Source organism: Idiotropiscis lumnitzeri, chromosome 6 (assembly GCF_059441095.1).
Source record: "Idiotropiscis lumnitzeri isolate Australia: NSW breed Sydney's pygmy pipehorse chromosome 6, RoL_Ilum_1.0, whole genome shotgun sequence".
Lineage (NCBI taxonomy): Eukaryota > Metazoa > Chordata > Actinopteri > Syngnathiformes > Syngnathidae > Idiotropiscis > Idiotropiscis lumnitzeri.
This window is the reverse complement of record NC_142396.1, coordinates 2,392,123-2,411,494: the sequence shown is the minus strand read 5'-3', so window position 1 is coordinate 2,411,494 and position 19,372 is coordinate 2,392,123. Positions and strand designations below refer to the sequence as shown.

Genomic DNA, 19,372 nt, shown 5'->3' with positions numbered 1-19,372 from the left:
TCTGTGGTCTTGCAAAGTAATGAAGACGACGGTAAATATCAGGGCAAAAGAACTCCTTGTCTCCGTTTGTGAACGAGTTTGTACAGAAGAACACTTTTTTCCGCTGGAGACAGAGATGACACCCAAGCTTGACTGTGAAGTCGGATTACTCATTGGATATAATTAATGTCCTCAAGCTTTACTCCCGCTAGAGGTCGTGAGTGGAGAAAAAGAAAAAGATGCACAGAAATCCCTGCTTTGTTGGAGCATCATTGCCTTTATTGATGCCGAAATTGCATATGAAGATGAAATGGGAGTAAGTGAAACAAGCCATCTCAAAGCTGAAGTTCCTTTTGTGGAGTAAAAGATAGCCAAAGAAGTCACTCGTGCTGAAATACAGTGTTGGAAATGGACTTAGTTGAAAATGGTATTGAAGAAGAGTCAATCTCACAAGAACACATGTTGTTTCTGGTTAAAGTATAACAAGGTCCCACACAAAAGAAAGACAGTCATTTTGAAACGGCGCTATCCTCCAAGGAAGAAATGCTTAAAAACTAAATTGGTGTTGACCACGACAGACTCAAGTGTCTGGAGAGGCATCTCAAGAAGGATGAGTGCTACTTCAAAGATTATGTGACATTCATGCATGAGGTGATGCTAAGAACGTGCCAGAAGCGGAGCTAAACAAGAAATCAGCATGGTCTGTACCTCATCATAGCGTCTACCATCTGCAGATGCCAAATAAGATACGTGTCGTCTTTGATGCCTCGGCACGCTTTTTGAATACATCTCCGTGTCAGGACCAGCTCTCACAAACGCCCTAATTGGAGTTCTGTGTTGCTTCGGGAAGGGCCATGTGGAAAAAAAAAAGGCGATTCAGCTTGTAAAAGAAGCCAAAGAACTACATGGCACTGGAAAAGGTGTGCAGTATTTGGTGAATGTTTGTGATACCAGATGGAGAAATGAATATTTGTTAAATGTGCAACAGAGGAGTAAATGGAATAAGAACAAAAGAAACATGAGGATTGATGATGTCGTTCTTCTACAAACAGCTTGTGTTCCAAGGAACCAGTAGAACCTCGCCAGGGTCGTCAAAGTCACGCCCGAAACTGATGGAAGAGTCAAAAAGGTCAAGCTTCTCGTCTGTGACTCTACTCGCGATAAAGCAACCAAGACACTTTTTAGACAGACCTCTACATAAAACTGTACTTTTTCTACAATCTGAGTAAGGATTAGTAAGTGATGTTTATCCTCAACTGTCCATAGTTTGTTGACGCCTATTTGGGATCACACATAGTGTAGTGTGATGGTGAGAGTGTAACAACTGTTGAAGTCTGCCTGTAATTTTATGTTTCGCCACTATGAGGAGCTGTAGTTTCTCATGCTAATTTTTCGTTTCACATTGTGCACTATTTTTCATATGCATTATTTTAATTTTCATGTTAACATTGTGCAATTTGTAGTCCTATGTTGTTAGTAATATTTAGTTTTCAATGTGAATTATAAGGATTAAATAACATCGGGTAAAAAAAAACAAAAAATGAATGTATTTTAATGGAAGTGTGCAGCTAACTAAATCTATTTTTTGCGGGGTAAAACGTACTACAAACGGATCGAAGTAACGCACAGTCAAGTATAATGTAATATAAAATATACAAAAAATCCCAAGTCTGCCCTCGCGCTGAATGGTGCGGGTGTGCCTAAACAAATGTCTCGTCGCTCCCTTGAAATGTAGCTGCCCTACAAGAACGGCGGAACGCAATTTCCCGTCGTGCACCGCGACCAAAGCGAAACTAAAGGAAAAGCGGAGAAAAGTCGCCCGTTGCGAGGAAAACAACTGCGCGAGCGAGCGCTGTTATGTGGGCCAGCCAGAGGAGGAGAAAGGAAAGGAAAACAATCACATCGTGCGAGTGAGTCCCTCTTCCTCGCAAATGAAAGTTGACTTTGTTGCGCGGGGGGCTATAAAAGCTGCAACTCTGACACTTGTTGGGCAGTCGACGCGAGACGCTTGTTCACACGGTGAGTTGATGATAGTTAGCTTCTTGCGTTGCTTTTGAAACGCCATCTTTTTCTTTTTATTGCGTTTGACGTGATGACACAAACTTAATTTTCTGTCTTGAAATGGCTTTGTGATTTCTATTTCCGTTCCACAGATGTCTTACACGGTGGTTTTCTTCGATCTCGAGACAACTGGACTGGGTATGGCACTTTCTGGCATCATAAAAAAAATGAAATGATGACATTCGAATTGCTGTCAGCGTCAAAGACACGTTCGAGTTGAGATGTATTTGTTTTAATGCTGTTTTATTGTACTATTTTGTGAAAAATGTTATTTTTCAAGAAGAACAGTAGTTCTCAAACAATTTACGGTTAAGTAAAACTCAAAAAGTTGTCCGACTGAGCTCTCGAAGTATTAACGTTAACATGTGGTTACGTAATAGTGTGTTTATAAAAAGACAAAGAAATAGGCATCACCGGTCATTTTAATTTCTTGTGTTCCTATTTGCTCGGAGGACGCAAAGCATCATGGTCCATGTAGTTCACAATGCTGTGTTCGGCTGAAGTGGGCAACAAGTTTTTTAACATAGATGTGCTGCTCGATAACAATATCGTAGAAAGTTTTTTTCCCCTGGTTGTGGCTTCTAATTCCTTACTCACTGCTTGACTTAAAATGATAATAATAATAATTTTTATAATAATAATAATGAGGTTTTTTTTCCATGTGCTTTTATGGTTTCACTGCTTTTTTTTACACCTGCAGTTAAACTAAAAACATTTTTTTCCCCCTTATCTTAACTGAAGCTCATACTCGTTTGCTGCTGTGACAAATTTGTCCTAGTTTTTGACCAACAGTATTTTAAATGTTTTAATCACGCATCGCTTAATTTTTAATACGTTTATTCCAATGGAGAAGAAGCACTCACATGTTTGTTCCACTTCCTGTCAGGAGTCAAAAAGTCTGTTGAGCAATGTTGGCCCTCATCCAAGTGAGAGCCAAGGGCGTCACAGCTCAAATTTCCGCCAGTCACGTTACATTCGTGCATGGGCCAATGAGAAGATTATCCAAATTTTAGTTAGCCAATCAGGTTACACTTGGACGTGAACCAGTCACAGTCCAGCCAGACTGTAGCACTGTTGCGTTACAGCCCAAATTTGCGATGATGAAACGAGATTACAGTCTCGATTGGAGCCATTCACATTGTATCTTACGCTAAACCAATTCAATGCATACTTTTATTTTAAAGCAGGACTTAAAGAGTAGATGCAAATATATTTAAGTTAAAAGTTACTCAAGCACTGATTGTTTGGTGTCTAAAAAGAGGGAGCACGCGTAACGATCCTTGCAAACGTGACTTTTAGACAAACTTTACCAAACCAAAGAAACAGCCAAATGTCTGTGAATGAGATTACAGTCCCCAAAAGTAGCCGATGTTTGATTGACATCGAGGTTTTATCTTATTAGCCTTTGTCCCGGTTACAAAGTGGCCGCATGTTGTGCGCAAGGCCGACACGCAATCTGATGTTGAGACTTGCGATGTGGACTAAACGACCTTGATGCGTCTTCATCGGAGCTTCTTATGTCATTGTTCAGGTCACAATATTTTCTGACCTTTATGCATGCACCCCTCTGTCATCGTCCCGCCGTCCTTATTCATCAAATAATCATTCTCCGTCCTCGTCCTTTTAAACAACTTCTGTCCTTGCTTAGTCCCACTTTTTTAAAAATCTTCTCGTCTTTTGTCTCCAAAACAGGCGTCCAGGTAGACGTACCTATCCGTCCCTGGGATGGAATGTCCATCTCTGTTTTATTGATGATATGGTAGCCTCAATGTTTTTGTAAACAAAACCCAGTGAAGTCAGAAGGGGCTTTATTTTTGTTTTTTTATTTTATTTTTTTACACTTGTGGTGGTCGTAAATCAAAGACAGCTTAGTTCTATGTGACGCTTACATGTTTTTGTCAACATTGAAGACTGCGGTGAAATGCAACCCGTTTTTGCACACCTTGAAGACGGCTTAGTCCACAAGTGAAACTAACCTCCGTTTGCGGACTCTCGCTTGCCCTCAGACACTCAAAAGTGTGACATCATCCAGATAGCAGCCGTCTGCGGCATGCGGGTCTACAACGCCTACACCGTCCCCCGCTGTGAAATGACCAACGAGGCCAAAGAAGTCACGGGTTTTTCGGTGGTGGATGGCACTCTGTTCCGCCACGGGGTAGCCATGCCCACCGTCCCACTCCGACAGGCTCTCAGCTCTTTCATCGACTTCCTGTCCTCTTTCTGCGGGCCCGTGTACCTGGCCGCCCACAACGCCAACCGCTTTGACTGCCCCGTCCTGACCAGGGTGCTGAAGGAGTTCTCCCTCCTGCAGCCATTCGAGAGGGCCGTGTCCTGCTACCTGGACACCTTCCTGCTCAGCAAGAGGATGTTCAACAATCTCTACAGCTATTCCTTGAAGTACATGGTGGATCGCTTCCTGGGCAAGACCTACGACGCCCACAACGCACTGGAGGATGCCAAGATCCTAGAAGAGCTCTTTCAAGCATGGAAACCGAGCAGGAGTGCCGTGTGGAAGTCCTTGATCTAGAGCAGGTGTGGGCAAACTACGGCCCGGGGGCCATCGTTAAACGTTTTAATTCGGCCCGCCGAACTTGAAAAAAAAAATAATATTTTCAAAATACTGTGGTTATAATGCTTCAAATTTGATGTATTTTTTTTTCTCAGTTGAGGTGAGGTTACCAAAACACTCCATCCATCTGCTCCTGGTCCGGCCCCTCTGTCAAATTTTAGAACCCATTGTGGCCCGACAATCAAAAAGTTTGCCCACTCTTGTTCTAAGTGGATTTGTGCGTTTCACTTTGGCAAAAAATCTGGACCAACATTGCATTTGTCCTTACTTTTCATATCTATAATCAGCATATTTTTTTCCCCTTGCAAGATCCATTCTAATCAGTCAAACTCTCGTGCTCATTTTGCTCGTCACTATTTTCCATGACTTGTGATTTTAAAGCATTTTTTTAATTACATTTTTTTAAAACTGATTTACTAGCCACCGTCTTGAAAGGTGACTTTCCGATATTGCCAGGCGTTTTCATGCATTTTGACTCAACTTTTAACTCGCAAAACATAGGGCAACCAACCGGCCCGACCAAAAAGAACAAGTCGCCTTTCTTCTTTCTCACAGAAAAAAATTTTGTTCTTGGCTTTTTACATTCTTTTGTTATCAAGAGTAGAACACACGGTGTTCACCAAAAACACCACTTTCTGACCCAAAAGTGGCGAGTGCAAGCAGAATAGATGAGCAACGCTGACACACGTGGCTTGTGTTGAACGTCAGCGGCTTTTTTTTTTTTTTACGATTTCAAAATAGTTGCCTTCACTTCACAGGGGCTAATAATGTGATGAGGTGACAATACATAGAGATGATTTTTACGGTCAGAATGGCCCTCTGACAGAAACCGAAAGTTCAAAGGTTTTTACCCCCCAAAAAAAAATATTAACCAAATGCAGGGACAATCATGCAAATTTAAGCGTTCCTTCATGAGACAATATTCCGTAAGGGATGAGAATTATAGCTGCCGTGCAGTGCAGCTCAACTTCTGGCTAGAATCTGTCACAGTCAGTGCAGCAATTAAACAGAAAAGACTTCACGCTGTTGATGTTTTATTTGAAAGTGGAAGAAATCCAGTCCATGGTAACAGAAAATGGATGGCCTTATTTTGCCTTTTGTTCCTCTGCCGTATACGAATGTAACCCAAGCTGCAACAATAACACCTAGCCATGTATCAAACTGTTGAATTTTAATGTATCGGATTCGTTACATCCGCAGCTGATAGACGTTTATGTGGTTTCACCGTTGTAATCGCACAACGCCATCCGACACTTGAGGGCAGCCACAGTTACAATGTTGCCAACGCACCTTCAGTTTGACACCTGTGTTCCAGAAGAAAAGCCCGTGCTGTACAATTACATTCATGTGAAAAAAAGAATTAATAGTACTGAAAATATTTAGCAAAAGCAATTACGCACGTGAAAGTCTTTTCTATCGTTTAGGTTGTGACATATTTTGTTTAAAAAGTGATGCCGCTATATGCACTTTAATCGAACATGAAGTCCTTTTGAACTTGGGTATGTGTTTTATTAGCCGAGGATGTTTTGGTCCACAGCCAGAGCCCAGATTTCACCTTTGTACTATTTGATATTGCACTATTCATAACATACTTAATGAAGCATTTATGCTAATGAAATGAGATGCTTTGTGTTTTCATTTGAAATTGACTTTTCAAATGTATTTTTTTTTTCCTATCATTAAAAGTCTTTTTATCATATGAGGAGAGTGCATTTCTGTTTGGACGTAGAATAAAAAGTAATGTGTGTGTGTGTATGTGTATACATACTGTATTTTTAACGAGGAAAAATAGGATACGGGGGGCTGGAAAATGGAATCTGGAGACTGAATTTCAAACATTGGCCACAAGGGGACTCCCAAGCGATGTTTTGTAGCCAGGGGCGTAGATGAGACAAAGAAGAACTTCTTCTTTTGAAGTATTTAAAATGATGGAGGGACGCCGGTAATTTCCTTTTTCTCTCTTTAAAGATAGCGTTTACAAGTTGTACACCGGCCTCATTCATGGGCCAAATCTAGAACAAGTCTGTGTCTGTTCTGTTGGTTGGTACTGTTCAAGTTTTGAGCTTTTAAACGTTGACGTTTCAAGGGACGGTTTAACAGTACGATGGAGACGTCGGGGGCAGATAACTCCTCAGAGCAGCCGATTGTTTTCTTCGATTTGGAGACAACTGGACTGGGTAAGGAAAGGGATTCATTATGTGAGCTGTTAACCGAACACTAATACTCAGGAGAAGGTGGCAATAATAATCCTGCTACAGTTACTTAAGTCAAACTTTTGTTGTTGTTGAAATAATAGCCGTTGAGTGTTCCGTCACTACAATGGGTATGCATTTCAATTGTAAAAAAAAAATCTCTAAAAGCTCTCAACATTTTTGATTTTTGGAGGCGTAGGATTTTCTTTGCTGAGCATTTGATGGCATGAGTGTGTTCTTTAGGGCCTAAATCGTACAATTCACGAAAGTTGTAAAAACGTGGTTTTCATTGAACAATACAAGCTGTTATTAGTATTTTAGTTTTTGTTTTTTTTTCAGGTTTAAAAAAACACTAAATTTGCAGTGTATATATATATATATATATATATATATAGACCCCAAAAAATTAACTGAATATCTTCGCATCACGTGCGCCATTTTGAGCAGTTTCTCCATCTTTTCATGGCCCAAGGTCTCCATCATCTCAGATTTTTTGCTAACGCTCTTGGCAAGTATTCTATTCTTCTGCTCATTCTGCTTCAGTATAGTGGCAGAATGCCCTCAAAATCACTTGCTTGTTTACGGCACAAAAAAACTAAACATTTTTGCGTTGTCTCCACTGTCAATTTCAAATGTAATGTTTTTGAGTAAAGGGATGTCAACTAAAACCCTTTTTAATCAGATTCAGCGATTAGAAGACAAAGTAATCAATAGATAATAGTACAATAATTGTTAGTTGTTGTGCTAGTACCAATACAAAACGTTCCTGTGAGGTGCAAGGAATTATATTTGTCCACTTGGGGTTTCCATCCTATCATTCTACCCTGTAGGAATCCGTTACTAAGCGTGTGTGTGGCTTTCAAGGGCAGGACCAAAGTTCCAATGTACATGGTTTTGGCTGCTCCGCATTAGAAGTTATGCGAGTGTCGTCATTATCAGGTCCGACGTGCGAGCTGGTTCAGCTGGCGGCGGTGAGCGGAGGCCACTATCTCAACCTCTACACCGTCCCTCGTTGTCGAATGGAACCAGGCGCTGCCAGGGTGACGGGCCTCAGAGTGCGGCGGCGCCAGCTCTACCTGCACCGCAGTCCCGTCCTCACCAGCCCCCTGCGGGAAGTATTACTGTCCTTCGTCGCCTTCCTGCGAGCGCTCGGACGCCCCCTGCTGGCGGGCCACAACATCCGCCGCTTCGACTGCCGGCCGCTGGCCCGAGCCTTGGACGAGACGGGCCTACGGGCACAGTTCGAAGAGTCTGTCGCCGGCTGCGTGGACACGCTGCCGCTGGCCCGGGAGGTGCTGAAGGATTGCGGCATGCGCAGCTTCAAGCAGGAGTACCTGGTGAAGGAGCTGATGGGCACGGACTACAAGGCGCACGACGCTTTGGAGGACGTGCGTTCTCTGCAGACTCTTTACCACGTACTGCAGCCCAAGGTGGAGGTGGTTGCTCGCTACACGTTCACTCTGGGCGACGTGCAGCAGGTCGCAAAGGTGGAATCGACCGGAGCTCCCAAAGGCAAGCAGCTGCTGCCGGGACAGCGCCTCCTTTGGCAGCACCTGGAACAACCAGTGAAAGACGCTGACAGGGAAGTGGTGGCATACGACACAGAACTTGACCAAATGTCATGCGTTTGATTCCGTTTCTGAATTCACCTCATATCCACATTAAGCTTACGCAATTGTTTTTGTACTGCTAAATGAATCTAATAAAATTTTTTTTGAGTGGCTCCCAATTGTTGAAAGTGGTTTTCTATTGTGGAATAGAATGGCAAGCCTGCAAAATATGCATATGTAAACGCAAATAAGGACAGCCAAACCAGTACACTGCGGTAGACTGTAATGTTCTTTATTATGTTGCGCTCTGCAATCACGCACCCACAGTGCAAAAGGCCAAGTCACAAAACACAACAATGTGGAGGTGCTCTCTGGACTGGTTGAATTGCTCTCGTTCTTCCCCTCACCGAGGCACCTGAAGCATGTTATTTTGTTTATTTATTGGGTGGCGGGGAGTGGTCATCCTGGGAACAGAAATTCAGCAAAATGCATGAACTCTTTATCAAATAATAAGCACAGTGAATGTGGCCAGTGCGCCTGCCGCATAGTTCTGAGGCTTGCAATATATTGAAGTATAAACATAAATACAGCAAAGGATTATGAATCATAAAAACTAACATTTCGCAATCATTTTGACGTTTTGGCCCAGTGGGTGCTTTGTTTTATGTAAATTAATAAATGAAACAATCAATTAATGGCAACATTAAATGGTGTTTATGTATTTAATTTTTGCACTTTCAGTCCTCCATGCTGTACGGCTCACTGATTGCATGCAACCCTAATTTAGTATGTAGCTTTCTTAAGTGTCTATTTATTTTTTTTTTACGTGAATGTTGGAGGTCCAGGGTTAAAAAAAACAAACAAAAAAAAAAACTGGTACACAGGTAGTCAAGCGACGGCACAAAGATTTTATTGAACCACTTTGATGACTTTTTCTTACAGTTGGTCATGCTACAGCACGGCCTTGCTCCAAAATGCTCACAACCACGGACGGATTTATGTCTACAACAGTTACGACGCACTCTGGGGGGAAAAAACAAAATGCCTTTTTGTGCATGCAAAGTGCAAACTCGATTGGTAACAAACACGTGACTGAATGAAAAGCTGAGCTACAGTCACAAAAAAAAGTACGTCTGTAATTTGAAGTTATACAACCCTTTTCGCTAACCCTTTTGCAGCAGAAACATCTCAAGTGACAAGATCGGAGCATGTCAAATACGACAATAACAATTAAAACCAACATCATTGAAATAAAAACTTCCAGCTGGTTGGAACAAAGTGCACTTCTTGGCAATAGGTAATAGGAAGTTGAACAAAATCGTCGGAATGGCAAAAAATGTCAAGAACACATCTAGTCCACCTCATGTTTGTATGTTCTGACAAGGACAAACTTGAAAATGTTAAAAATGTCGCTATATTATGAAACTTGATGCAGCTTTTTGAACTTCAACTTCATAGACGTTTGCCCGTTGGACATGCTTTGTCGCATTTGCTCTCAAGTAGCAAACATCTCTTGAATATGTATATTATATAATATATATATATTTTTTTCAATATAGTGGAACCCCCAGAGAGGACGTGACGAGAACCATAGAACTGGAACTGAGGAAATTGACCACAGAAGCTTGACAAACAGCTCATTTTGCTCTTAAAAGGTGAGAGTTATAACTTTTGGTTAAAAATGTTCAAATGAGCTCTGCAGCGGTCGAATACTCGGCTGATAGTGAATGAGAATGTTACTTAAAGGGGAAGTCAACCCCAGAATTTTCTTCCAAGAATATAGTCCATGTAGCCCCACTAGTTGAAATATTATCTGATTAATCGTGTGTTTGTGGGATTTGAGTTAAGCATCTTACAGGGCGGCCATTTTGTCACTTATGTCAACAGAAAATGACATCACAGTTGCTCACGGCTCAGATAACGACCAATCATGGCTCAGGTTGACAAAAAAAAAATCAGGTGAGCCGTGATTGGTCGCTGCCTGAGCCCTGGTCAACTGTGATGTCATTTTCTGTTGAGGAAAGTGACAAAATGGCCGCCCCGTGAGCTGCTTCACTCATATTCCCCAAATGCAACATTGATCTGAATGCTGTGTTTGAACGAGCAAAGGCACATATGACATATTATTGCAAAGCATTTTTGGAGGTTGACTTCCCTTTAAAAGTTTTTTTTTTTGGTCAAACGGCTCGCGTTCCACTTTAGAGGTTCCACTGCACAAGATGATTTTGAACAGGAAGGATTTCGGTCACAAGCAGTATTGAATTCTCAGTTCAGACATCCACACGTAGACGTATGAGACATGCATCAAGCATCTCATCAAGTCTGTGAACTAAACAAGCTGATCTGATCCAATCGTAAACGTTTGCACGCCGCAATTGCCCGTTCACAGTTTGTATGAATAGTAACGCGTTCACAATTTCCACATTTTGCCAGACTGTAAATATTTCCACATTCCGCATGCACGCATTTCAGCATTCACATTCCCAACGCCGTACCGCATTCTCATCAGTTAACAAATTCTAAAACTATTATGAACGTTCCGCATTCTATGCCAGTGTACATAATTGTATCCCTATTCACGTAGGGCCAACATAACGCTGCACTAATTTGAAGGATTTTGCCTTTTGAACTCGCTCAAATGATGCATGTTTTAAACATCTTCAAGCATTGTCCTATTCTAATTTTTTCCCAATTTGGCACCAGTTTAAAAATGTTCCAGCGTGTCGCACCAGTTTGAACATGTTTACATGGTGTCTTATATCACAATCAAAAGCCATTTGTGCATTTCGCCCCAACGTCAATGTTGCCACATTTCTCCCTAGTCTAAATCATGTTGACCCATTCCGTACTCATGAGAAGATGTTTTGGCTTTGCGCCTCAGTTTTTGTACTTTCAAGTCCCCCTTCAATGAGAACATGTCATGTAACAAACATCCATAAAGAATCCAAAAAAACAAATCAACCTTGTTTGACGTGACTTTAAAAAGTAGAGGTCTAGAAGACACTCAACTGTGCTTTTAACCATATCGTGATGGATAAATGCTGAGAAATTCATGAAACATCTTCCGTGACCCGGTGATCGTCATCAAATCAGAGTTTGACAAAGTAGATTTGTAAGATTTTTTTTTCCCTCCACATTTGAATCGCTTAAAGCAGGGGTGTGCAAAGACACGATGGCCATTTTGACTTTCTCGAACTTTAATTCATTAAACAGACAAAAAAAAATCATCAAGTCATTTATATTGTTAAGATGAGTGAAAATAGTTGGGTTAGCTACATTTGAGTATGCCTGCTCTGTTTGAAACGGAAGGCTTTGGTGCAACGGAACGGCTCAGCCTCAAAGGTCTGGTCAGTTTGTATGAAGATTCATTTGCGCCTTGTCATTTTGTCAAGTCATCATTTAATTATTTGCATGACTCATGACTCGAACAACTTGAAAAGGGAGTTTGTGAAAATGATATAACCGTATTTATTTGCTTTGTTGTAGTTGTCGCACTCATGGGTGATGCCATTGTCACAAACCTTTGCACGCTTTTTTCCCTTCTTTTTCTAAAGCGTGTTAAAAATTTTATTTTTAGTATAATCTACGGGCCGCAAAAAAAAAAAAAAAGAAAATAGATGTCAGCTCACAAATGGGCCCCAGACCGTAGTTTGGACACCCCTGGTGTAAGGTTTATCATTAAGGTTCAAGTGATGAACCAAAGTGCACGTGGTTGTTTTCAGCACCTGACAAAAGTTCATGTACACCATTTGCATTAAAGTAGCTAACGTCCGAGTCTAAAATCACAACAGTCGTCATCTACTACAGGAGGCAGCAGGCCCGAAACATGGTCACATTTGACGGGGAGGTGATGTGCAACAGCACGCTCTCGTTGGCCGACACAAACAAAACACTTCCCCGCTTAAGGCTGACGTCGGACAGCGCAGCGGCCGAGGTGGCGCTGGCGTCGCCTTCGATGACCAGCAGGATGCTGGCGCTGTCGACGGGTGCCAGCGTGTACTGCTTCACCGAGGCTGGCACCTAGAGAAGGGACTATATGAGAAGCCAGTGGTTTCTTCAACTTTGACAAAGTACTACCTCGAAAAATATTGAACGGCGCTCATGCAACATCTTTCTTGTGCCACCAGAGGGAGCCCACCACACTAAGAAGCACTCACCTTTTTTTTTTTTTTCAATTATTTTCGATAAGTAAGTGTTTTCAATTATACAACTACACTAGCACGTGGATCTAAGGGGCTGTTTATATTATGACATTTGGCGTCAGATTTTAGTTTGTATAAATCTTTGAGTGCACAATCAAGTGAACTTCATGTGACCTTTTCTAATCTTTTGAATGTTGAAAGTTGCTTCTGACATGGTCACTCCTCATTTTTGTATTTTTTTTTCATTCAGTTTGTTTCACTTCCTGCAATTTTTCTGCATTTCTCTATAATAGTCCTAGATTACCGTGTTTTCTGTCCTTTTTTTTTTCTCCAGGCATGCGTAAATCGTTTTGACAATGTTGGGCATGCGTGAAACTTTTAAAAGACAAAAAGCAAAACGAGATCTATGGACCAAATGGGTCCCCATCACAAATGATATTGTGAAATTTCTTTCACCTGTATCCTCATAACAGTGAAGTCCGGCACAGGCGGGTCGTAGATGGTGACGCAAGGGTCTGAGGAGTCCTGAATTGGCGGGAAAATCTTGGCAGCGGAAGGGCTCGGGCTGTAGTTGAGCATCTCACAAAGCGTGTTGACGTCGATGTACTTCGGGGTCAGGCCGGCTCTTACCGTGTTGTCGGAGCACGCCATACACTCGATACAGTCTGATACCAAAACAAATTGACAAAAAAAAAAAAAAACTGTCAAGCGTCCGACTCATTTGAATTATTAGTAGGCCAAAGTTCAGCTTTAGCGCTCGAGTAATTAGTAGGTTTGCAAAAGTTTGAAATGAAAATTTAACAGAGGCTTTTACAACCCTGTTACCTACTACTGACCTCCGTAAAGGTAAGCGTGAGGTTCATTAGCTCCAAGGAACATGGCCTGGTTGGGATCCAAGCGCACATGGTTGAGGAAGTAGATGGAGAAGCAGCCGATGTCGCCGGGGTACTGGGAATGGAGGCGGAGCAGCAGCTCGCCGTTACTCCTCGCTGTATCCTTGCCTGCCGCGCCTACACAAACGCATGAATTATTGAGAAGAACGCTGACAAGATATTTGGTCAAATAATTTCTCCTTGCCAGATCCCTTTCTAAAATTATCCTATTTGGTTTTGAAACTTTATATTGTGGCTGCCCAACAAATAGCATATATTAGGGTTTGCGGTTAACCGCTTCCCGATTGCCCGGGGCAAGTGAAATTTGGCCACGGGCAAGGAAAAATTATGGGCAACTTGCCCGACCGGGCAAGCATTTTTTAAAGCAGCCAAATATCTTTAATTTCAACGAAAACTGTGGTGTGATCTGTTTGTGTGCACTGTATGGTGATGGTTTAACCCAGACACCCCCTTGTGTTGTGGTATGGCCCATTGGCCTTATCGGGGGCAATGGGCGGGCGCTACGGAGATCAGTTAGTTCAGTGAATGTCGAGTTAAAGTGGACGTCAATAAATGCCGCAGTATTGGAACTCGCTGTAGTTGCATCCTCATTTGAAGTTTGAAAAACACAACAAAAACCTACGATATTGATAATCTGGATTGCTGTAATATAATTTTCCCAATTTAACATGCAGATTTGTTGATTATTAAAACTACAATTAACATTTTGAATAACTGCACAGGATGATACATGCTGTTGTGAGCAGGGTTTCATGGTTGATGATGAAAACAAGATTAATTTATGCTTATCAGATTATATGTTTATTTACATTTGTGGCACACATTTTACAACCATAAACATTTTATTCTTCGAGAAAAAAAATTGTCACTTGCCCAAGTCGGGCAAGTAATTTGGCCACTCGGGCAAGGCAAATTTTAGTGGCACTTGCCCGATGGGCAAGCAGTTTTTAAAGTTAACCGCGAACCCTGATATATTACTGATGCCATACTCATTGCGGTAACTACATTCCAGACTCACCAAATCTGCAATATGGGGAGATCACATAGATTTTTTAAAAAATGCTATAAGCCTTAAAATATCCATCCCTGTAATCAAATTTAAATTTATTTAAACACAATTTGTGAACAAAAGAGTTTTACATGGTCACAGAAAAATAAAAACAAAAACCTGACAAAATATAAAAGATGACAACAGTAAATGCACCCTAAATGTTGCTGTAAAAAAATTTGAATAATAATTGTTGTCGTTAAAAATGAGAAAAAAAAGACGCACCTTCTTCAGTCACTCTCTTGACCAGCATGTTGAGTTGATCCACAAACACTTTCTTCTCGCAGTTCATCATCCTGGTGAAGCACTTCTTCAGTGCCTGCCTGGTGCGGTCCGCGTCGCCCGCACTGCACCGCAGCTCCTGAGCCGCTTCGTTGCCCACCAGAGCGCGGAACTCCGGTACGGCTAATGAATTGTGCAAACTGGATATGTTTAGTTTGGGCGTTTCAACAATGTACTTGGCCTGCTTTAAACCTTCCAAAAAGTTGGCCCAAATTCTCGTCAGACTTACACTTGAGGAATCCGAGGATCTCCTCCACTGGCCTGAAACCGCAAAGGCCTTGGAAGTGTGTGAGAGCGATGGCCATCTCTGGCTTGTGGTTGTTGTCTGGGTAGTGCTCTGGAAACTGAGCATGGAGACGAGTGGCAAGCTCCTATATGGAACACAAACTAGTCAGCGGGCCCTTTTAAAGCCAGAAACTCCGAGAACTGTTGTGATACGGAAGCCAACCCAGCAATTTTAGCTAGCTTGTATCATAGCATCGGAATGTGCGAACTTTGGGGCGGAAACACAGTGGGACGCAAAGTAAAACTTGAACAAAGCCGCGGGCCAACATTTAATTTTTTAAAAACAATATATATGCTGATTTTTTTTTTATTATAAGTGATTTTATTAATGCAATACAATGTTTAGTTTTTAAAATTACTCTTATCATTTTGAATGTTACTATTATCATATAAAATGTAAAATATTATAGTAGTCATTTGGTATAGCCTCGCGGGCCAAATATAATTACACTGCGGGCCAGGCTTGGCCCATGGGCCAGAGTTTGACACCAATGCCCTAACCCAATCCCTGAAGACAGAAAATTCCTGTGTGGACCTCCTCCCCGCTTGTGTTTGCATACTTACCCTGTTAGGGTGAGCCTGTATGGACAAGGCGGTGTTAACGGAGAGGACTTTAAAGAGGAAGGGCAGCTGGCCCTGAAAGGTGTCCTTGACCTTGGAGCCCAGGCATGCTGGGAAGTGGGCGATCCACTGACCCAGAGTGGTCTGCGCAATCCGGTTGTCTTTGATCTGGGCGTCGCCCTTTGGGTGGGCGCCCATCCACAGCTGGAGGAGGCAGAAATGATGACCACACTCAGGTTATGCCGACTCATGCGCTTTGGAAGTGTCTTGTTTGGGGGGTTTGGGGCACGAGTCAGATGTAGTTAAAATTTTGCCACAGTGTGTAGAGTAAATAATATGTATGCATTACAGTGCTGTCCATAACCTTTGCCCATTTTTTTCTGTCTGCAAAATATTTGTATTTGTAGTAATATTTACAGCATACACCACCACAGAAGGCTACCAGTGATGGCAAAAAGTGGCATAAACTTGACTGCAAAATAAAACTGTGACTCCTTCATCAAAAACGGTACCTTTTCTGGTTCTATGGTTACCTTTTGTCTTCCGTCTTTGGAAAACATCTTACTTAGCTGAAGTTCAAATGTGGCATCATGAAACATAATTCATCATGTCATCATGTGACTGTCACCTGTGCAGCGTGAAAATGTCAATGTGCAGATAAATGGAACTTAATGACCTTCATGACAAACCCCACAGGGCGCTGCATGGCTGCTAAATAAAGAGCGTCAGTGAACACAGTGCAAGTCGTGGCCATATTGTCTTGGCTGCTTGTGGATGATGGAAAATATTATATTCCATACACCTCTGCGTAAGGTTTGCTATCCTCGATGATGGCCAACGGGTCTCCGCCAAGCACCAGTTTGGCCACTTCACTGTCCAGCCCCACCTTTCCCCATGCATAGTTCTGCACTGCACAAGTCAGTAGAAACACTAAAACAGAGGCAATAGGGAAACGAACACAGTTTAGTACACAATATTATGCCATTTTTTTAAGAGATGCTGCAAATTCAAAACAGCCGTCAAAATCTTGAAAGGACTGTTTTGTGGTGTGCTGCACAAAAACAAACTTAACTTTCAGTTGCACATGATTAAAAGGCGGTGAACAGATGTCATTTTCTATTCTTTTCCTTGAAAATATTCATATGATATATGTTGGTTAAACACATTTTAATCATGTCCAACCAAGGTACGTGTTGGATTAAATTAATCCAAAGGCTGTTTTTTTTGCTTCTCATGCAAGCCAAACGTTTGTCAATTGTAAACAATTTGTCATGTATTATGTTTTTTGTTCTTAATGTTCTGGATTCAATTGGTGTCTGGTTTGGGGGACAAAAATACTAATAATAAATGTGGCCTTTTTGTCACAGCCATTCAGGTGTTACATTGTTCTCACGGAACATATTGTTAACCCCGACAGTAACACTGTAATACTATGCAATAGTTTGCCTTCTCTAAGCACGATCACATCACCGGATACCAGAAGAATGGAAAATAGTGGCGAAAAAATAAATACGGCGTGACGCTGAACAAGAAGGCACGCTCAGTACCCCCATAGCCTACTCATTCATTTTCATATAATTGCTACTGTTAATTGTGCTACTGTAATGATCACTTTCGTACCGCGTTGCTGACATATTCCTGGGTGTTCCGATTTACGCAAACGTTCACATCCGCAACAGCGTCGTAAATTGAGGTCCCTCAAAATATTAGCACTGTACCATCGCTAGTCGTTTTGGCTACAATGTCGTTGTAAATAAATGCTTATTAAAAAATAAAAATAACACGAGTGTGTGTAGCAGCTGGAAGGCGTTGAAGCGGCGGATCTGCGGTAGTTATGCATTACAATACAACTTTATTTATATAGCGCATTCGACAACAGCTGGAGCTGGAACAGTCGACAGTGGGGGGGGGGCACACGACTAAGGAGATTTGAGCACAATGCATAGCGTTCTCCTCACACGTAACACACATGCTAAGCTAACAAAGTGTCTGAGTTCATTGACCTCGATGTTGTTTTAAAACAACTTAATAAAAAAAAGTATCTGGTCACTTCGTGAGGATGTGACACAGAGGCGAGCTAGCAAACCAGCTCGTCAATATTACGTTATGTAAAAGCAGCTCTTTTCGCTTTACACGATCCGGTTTGCTTGAGGGATTTCAAAAGCATCGTGTGGCGGTGGAATGGCTGAACAGAGTTGTTGAGGAGACGTGAAGCTCACCTCTGACTTCCTCCATGACAGCGACGCAGCGACAGCGAGCTGTCACTCAGGCGGTGACGTCGCGCACTTGCCGGAGCCTTTCAGTGTAAAAGGTTACGATTAAGAAAAAGAAATAAAAAGTTTCCGATAATTATTATCGGTCAAAAGCAGAGGCGGACATAACATTGTACTCGAACGCAAACATCGTTCAAATAATATAATGTCAAAAATTGTGCTCCAAATAATAACTTGATTACGACTAAGTACACCTGAAAATACTTCCTGTCAAATGGTTGCACGAAATAAAATATTCTGGATCCACAGACCAGACCATACATCCTAGTCTTAAAAAATGTATCTGGATCCATTTGAGTTTCATTTTGTGCAGCCACTTGATAGAATACAATTTCAGTAAATCCAACATACCATTTTTTTGTGTGCAATGCTGTAAGAAGCACCGAGTAGCTGAAATTTACGATATTTTAACAATTACAATGCGTAATAATAAAAATACCAGTTACCAACATCTCAACCGTTTTCTTTATGGCACATTGTCTGACAAAATATTTACTTGGTTGTCTAATTTCACACTTGATGGATGGGTAGCAAAAAATGCACTCAAGTAAGAGCACTGCTACCTTAGAATATGACTCAACTAAAAGTTAAAGTTACTCCTCTATTCTCGTAAGAATAGATATAAGTACGAACTGTGTGTGGCTTCTTGTGGTGTGAAATGTGGGCATTTTTTAGGAATTTTCCAACGTGTTTACTGTAAATATTTTCTGAATCTAATGAGATGTTTAAGAAGTTGTCAACATTTTTCTTACATTCTTCAGTCAAGGCACCTGTTTCTTTTTCTGTATGTACATGCATTTCTTCTCATTACACACCCCTCATTTGAAAGTGTGTCATTACAATGTTTTCCCATGTCGTGAATTTTCATCCAATTTGCTTTTTTCTAATAACCCAGTCCTTTGGGCACGTAAGTAGTCTCTTTATGTTATTTATTTGCATCATGACTGGCATGACAATATGTTCTCCTCTGAAGTATGTTTTTTTTATTGTCATAATATTGTAATGTACACATTAAGTCATAATGTTATCCCCATTCAGGTAACGGGTCAGCTGGAGCCTATCTTAGCTGACATTGGGCGAGAAGTGGGTTACACTTTGGAGTGACCGCCAGCAAATCACAGGACACACGTATGGTGTGTTACATTTTTGAGTAAACCTCAAAAAGTATCTGTAGCCAGATGATTTTATTTTTTTATTTCGTGCAAACCTCTTAACGAAATAAAGTTGAGTAAATTCAACATCTATTTTCAGTATATTTGACGTTCACGCTGTTATTACAAATATAACTTAGATGTTACTCAATATATATATATATATATATATATATATTTACTGAATATTAATTTACCTACTCGAGTAATTATTTGGAGAGCTCATTTTTTAGGTTTACTTGAGTCATTCTTAAGTACTCTTGAGTACTATTGGGTCAGGCCTACAAACAGGAGGGCATTAGTGCAATTGTGCAGTCCTAGGATGCAATATACACTACTACTGTACCTTCAGCCAATGGTGTACTTAAATATTGACCAATGATGTA

The 19,372-nt window shown here is 41.3% G+C and overlaps 3 protein-coding genes across 5 annotated transcripts; 2 read left to right on the top strand and 1 right to left on the bottom strand.

The window, feature by feature from the left end:
- Positions 1 to 1,650: 1,650 nt before the first annotated feature.
- Positions 1,651 to 6,308, top strand: LOC148334493 (uncharacterized). The gene is made up of 3 exons (XM_088297447.1): positions 1,651 to 1,998; positions 2,133 to 2,178; positions 4,047 to 6,308. The coding sequence occupies exons 2-3, from the start codon at positions 2,133 to 2,135 to the stop codon at positions 4,565 to 4,567; spliced, it is 567 nt and encodes a 188-aa protein (XP_088153573.1). The 5' UTR covers positions 1,651 to 1,998; the 3' UTR covers positions 4,568 to 6,308.
- Positions 6,309 to 6,513: 205 nt separating this feature from the next.
- plex9.2 (PML-like exon 9.2) lies at positions 6,514 to 8,524 on the top strand. Its single transcript, XM_088297765.1, has 2 exons — positions 6,514 to 6,786; positions 7,741 to 8,524. Exons 1-2 carry the CDS (start codon positions 6,714 to 6,716, stop codon positions 8,430 to 8,432), a joined length of 765 nt encoding a protein of 254 aa, XP_088153891.1. The 5' UTR covers positions 6,514 to 6,713; the 3' UTR covers positions 8,433 to 8,524.
- A 721-nt stretch (positions 8,525 to 9,245) lies between these two features.
- On the bottom strand, positions 9,246 to 17,865 carry mpi (mannose phosphate isomerase). Of its 3 annotated transcripts, none has more exons than XM_088297761.1 (8): positions 17,782 to 17,865; positions 16,365 to 16,492; positions 15,566 to 15,766; positions 14,946 to 15,087; positions 14,660 to 14,839; positions 13,330 to 13,503; positions 12,950 to 13,158; positions 9,246 to 12,371 (listed from the first exon to the last, which is right to left on the bottom strand). In XM_088297761.1, the coding sequence occupies exons 1-8, from the start codon at positions 17,795 to 17,797 to the stop codon at positions 12,153 to 12,155; spliced, it is 1,269 nt and encodes a 422-aa protein (XP_088153887.1). In that variant the 5' UTR covers positions 17,798 to 17,865; the 3' UTR covers positions 9,246 to 12,152. The 3 variants fall into 3 exon arrangements, with proteins under 3 accessions (XP_088153887.1, XP_088153889.1, XP_088153888.1); XM_088297763.1 differs by having other exon boundaries at positions 16,096 to 16,492; positions 17,782 to 17,811; XM_088297762.1 differs by having other exon boundaries at positions 16,239 to 16,492; positions 17,782 to 17,811.
- Between the last annotated feature and the right edge of the window lie 1,507 nt (positions 17,866 to 19,372).

What these genes read in the sequence shown, in the direction of transcription:
- plex9.2 (XM_088297765.1), top strand. Translation starts at nt 6,714, where the DNA reads ATGGAGACGTCGGGGGCAGATAACTCCTCAGAGCAGCCGATTGTTTTC. An exon ending in TTTGGAGACAACTGGACTGG is followed by an intron (nt 6,787 to 7,740) that starts GTAAGGAAAGGG and finishes CGTCATTATCAG; the next exon opens with GTCCGACGTGCGAGCTGGTT.
- mpi (XM_088297761.1), bottom strand. An exon ending in TACAGGCTCACCCTAACAGG is followed by an intron (nt 15,088 to 15,565) that starts GTAAGTATGCAA and finishes TGTTCCATATAG; the next exon opens with GAGCTTGCCACTCGTCTCCA. An exon ending in CAAGAGAGTGACTGAAGAAG is followed by an intron (nt 13,504 to 14,659) that starts GTGCGTCTTTTT and finishes GCGTTTGTGTAG; the next exon opens with GCGCGGCAGGCAAGGATACA.
- LOC148334493 (XM_088297447.1), top strand. Translation starts at nt 2,133, where the DNA reads ATGTCTTACACGGTGGTTTTCTTCGATCTCGAGACAACTGGACTGG. An exon ending in TCTCGAGACAACTGGACTGG is followed by an intron (nt 2,179 to 4,046) that starts GTATGGCACTTT and finishes GCTTGCCCTCAG; the next exon opens with ACACTCAAAAGTGTGACATC.